Source organism: Amphimedon queenslandica, unplaced genomic scaffold (genome assembly GCF_000090795.2).
Source record: "Amphimedon queenslandica unplaced genomic scaffold, v1.1 AMPQUscaffold_12719, whole genome shotgun sequence".
Taxonomy (NCBI): Eukaryota; Metazoa; Porifera; class Demospongiae; order Haplosclerida; family Niphatidae; genus Amphimedon; species Amphimedon queenslandica.
Window position 1 is genome coordinate 12,021 of NW_003547045.1, and position 3,033 is coordinate 15,053.

Below are 3,033 nucleotides of genomic sequence, written 5' to 3' on the forward strand. Positions count from 1 at the left end.
AATGTATGATATACTTAAGACATAATAAAATAATAATTGGTGACATTAAATGAAAAACATAATGCTATGATGCCTAAAGATTGCATAACATAATAGAGATAAGGATAAAACTATAGTATACATAAAGATTAAGAAGCAAAAGAGCATGGAAAGACAATGTGATGAGAGTAGGGGAAAAAATCAAAATAAATATGCTCTTAATATCTATGTGTGTAACCATGCATTATAATTTATTAAAAAGTTAGTATTCAATTTATTATTATTATTATTATTATTATTATTATTACAGATGTACCAATATGGGTTTTAGCCAATACTCCGATATTAATATAGCCAATACTGGCCGATACCGATACTGATCCGATATTTTCCTTCCTACCTTTTAGGCACAGATTTATGTGTGTACAATCTGATTTATACACTTCCTAATTCATTATCTTGACTAATTTTTAAGTAGTCCCAGTTATAGAATCATTTTGACATTTTTTCTAGCTCATAATGTCTTAAATTTTATTAATTAACCCTTTATTCTCATGTATATGACCATGTGTTGCTATACCTGCAAGATACATGCAAAGAAACTGATAACCGATACTATAAAAAGCAGGCCGATAAGCCGATATCCGATATGCCAACCGATTATTGGTACATCTCTAATTCAATTACACTCTCTGAACACATAAGAATTCTGTTGTGCCCGACCAAGAAAATTAATGTTTATAGTGACTTCTTTCTACAATTTCCTTAAAAAGGAAACTTTTTAAGGCATTTCAATGTACAGAAGATGCCAATTGGCTGTTGCAGCTCATCTCTTTAAACTTGTTGTCATGAAACAGAAAATTTTTAAATCCATCTAAAATGTTCAAATCTTATGCAATCTTTGGTTACACTACACTTATTAGCAGTGATGGGCAATAAATTAATGACATTACATTAAATGACATTATTTTTACCACATTAATTTATTTTTATCATAAAATATAATGTATCATTTATGGAGGTGGGAACTTGTGTGTGGCTTGTAGCTACGTGGGAGCTCTTTGACCAGATCTAAATCCTCTTATACATATCTGACCTCAGGGCCCATGGTTCATTATCAAGACCCACCTTGTCCTTCTCTCTTATCACCTTCTGTACCGGGCAATCTGCCTAAATGGTACAGAAGGTGATAAGAGACAAGGACATGGCGGGTCTTGATAATGATGATGATGAAGTTTCTGATGAGTAATGTTATTGACAAATGTCCTTGACTAGTCAAGGACATTTGTCAATAACATTACTATTACATTATAATGTATAATGTTCATTAATTTATTTTTTAAAATTAATGAACCACAATAAATATACATTATTATTGTTCCAATCACTGCTTATTAGTGACGTTAGATGACAATATAGGTATAATTGCTTTTTTATGATCTGACAAACTGACAGCCTGACACAGCAAAATTTCAGATATGCATCAGTGCATGTAACAAGCACATCACTATTGCTGATGACTCAAGCAGCAACATAGCTATATATAGACATTAAATAAACAATTTTGATGTAGTGTTGACAGTTTGATGCTGACATAGCTTTGCCCAGTCGGCAGTATAAGGTAATACAATGCCTCTAAAACAAAAACAATCACAAATAATAGAAACATGCACTAGAATGAAATCTACAAAACATACATACTTTATGTCAATTTATTGTCGAATTATTAAATGTATTATAAGAAAAATTTGAATTTCTGATGGATCTGGCATTCCTGTTGTTTCTTCTCTGAGTCAAAAAACAATAACCTATAAATGCCATTATTACTATAAGTAATTCTGGTACGATACAAACTACAAATGTAATAATGAGGCCTTTTTTCAAAAGACAATAATTAAATGACGGAGTCTTGTAGTTGTATCCCACGTCCACATTAGAAGAGGATTGCAATATCACGTACCATTCAGTATTGTTACAGCTCCACTTTTTCACATCATCATTATTTACTGTACAGGAGGCATCATGAGACCTTTGTTCACAATCTTTAGCAGTAGTCAAGTGGGAGGTGTTATAATACACCTGATGGACAGTAATGTCTGAGGAAACAGATATTGTAAGATCCTCTTTTACTAGTATAACGTAATAATCAGCAGGCTTGTTAATCCTGATTGATACATTCACAGTGCCACTGGTCAAGCAGCATGCTTTCACAACATTTGAGCTGTTATAGTTACATGCAAAATATTCTGTTTTATTGTTAAGCAAGACTAATTGTGCTGGGCATTTAGAGTCAGTTAAACCAGACACTGTCATATCATAATTCATAATAGACCCAGGGAGGAGATACACTGGAAGATTACCATTATTAACATTGTATGGGGCACAATGCCCATAACTTTGAGGGATTTCTGATTGAAGAATTTGTATTCCAGTTGTTGGAATAAATGAAGCCATAAAAACCGTCACTCCAGAAGGAATATTCAGTGAAACTGAAGATACATTATTAGGTAAAGGAATGAGAGCACTACTGGACTGTTTATCACCAATCTCCATCGACTGATCAATCGGATTAGAGGAATGATATGAGAGCAATATGATGATACCAATGCCAACTAATAATAAGATTAGTAAAAAAGTTATTGGTACCAAAATACAGAAAATCGCTCCTGAAATAAAATATCAATTATGTACATGCAATACTCAATCATCATACCTTTTGGGTGTTTTCGAAGAAAAACCATTTTATCTTTGACTGCAAAAAAAGCTTTACAAATAATTCTGATATAGTGGGCTGGCAGTAAGAAACTTACTTATATAGTCAGAATTAGATATTTGATTTATCATAAACAAGTAATTTGATCTAACTTCTTGTGAAGGACCTAATGAAATATGAATGTTATGTAAATAATATACTGCATGGTTCTGTGGCCTTACTGAAGCCAGACTCTTGTCTTAGAAATTGATTAACTGCATAAATGACATATAAGTGTCACTGATAATTATTTATACTTACCATCATCACTATTATGTAGCCAGTCAGTGTTACGCAAGTGA

At 32.3% G+C, this 3,033-nt stretch overlaps 1 protein-coding gene across 1 annotated transcript; it reads right to left on the bottom strand.

Moving 5' to 3' along the window:
- Window positions 1-1,561: 1,561 nt before the first annotated feature.
- On the bottom strand, window positions 1,562-3,027 carry LOC109586999 (uncharacterized). Its single transcript, XM_020003223.1, has 6 exons — window positions 2,993-3,027; window positions 2,914-2,946; window positions 2,790-2,858; window positions 2,693-2,743; window positions 1,940-2,645; window positions 1,562-1,787 (listed from the first exon to the last, which is right to left on the bottom strand). The coding sequence occupies exons 3-6, from the start codon at window positions 2,821-2,823 to the stop codon at window positions 1,715-1,717; spliced, it is 864 nt and encodes a 287-aa protein (XP_019858782.1). The 5' UTR covers window positions 2,824-2,858; window positions 2,914-2,946; window positions 2,993-3,027; the 3' UTR covers window positions 1,562-1,714.
- Between the last annotated feature and the right edge of the window lie 6 nt (window positions 3,028-3,033).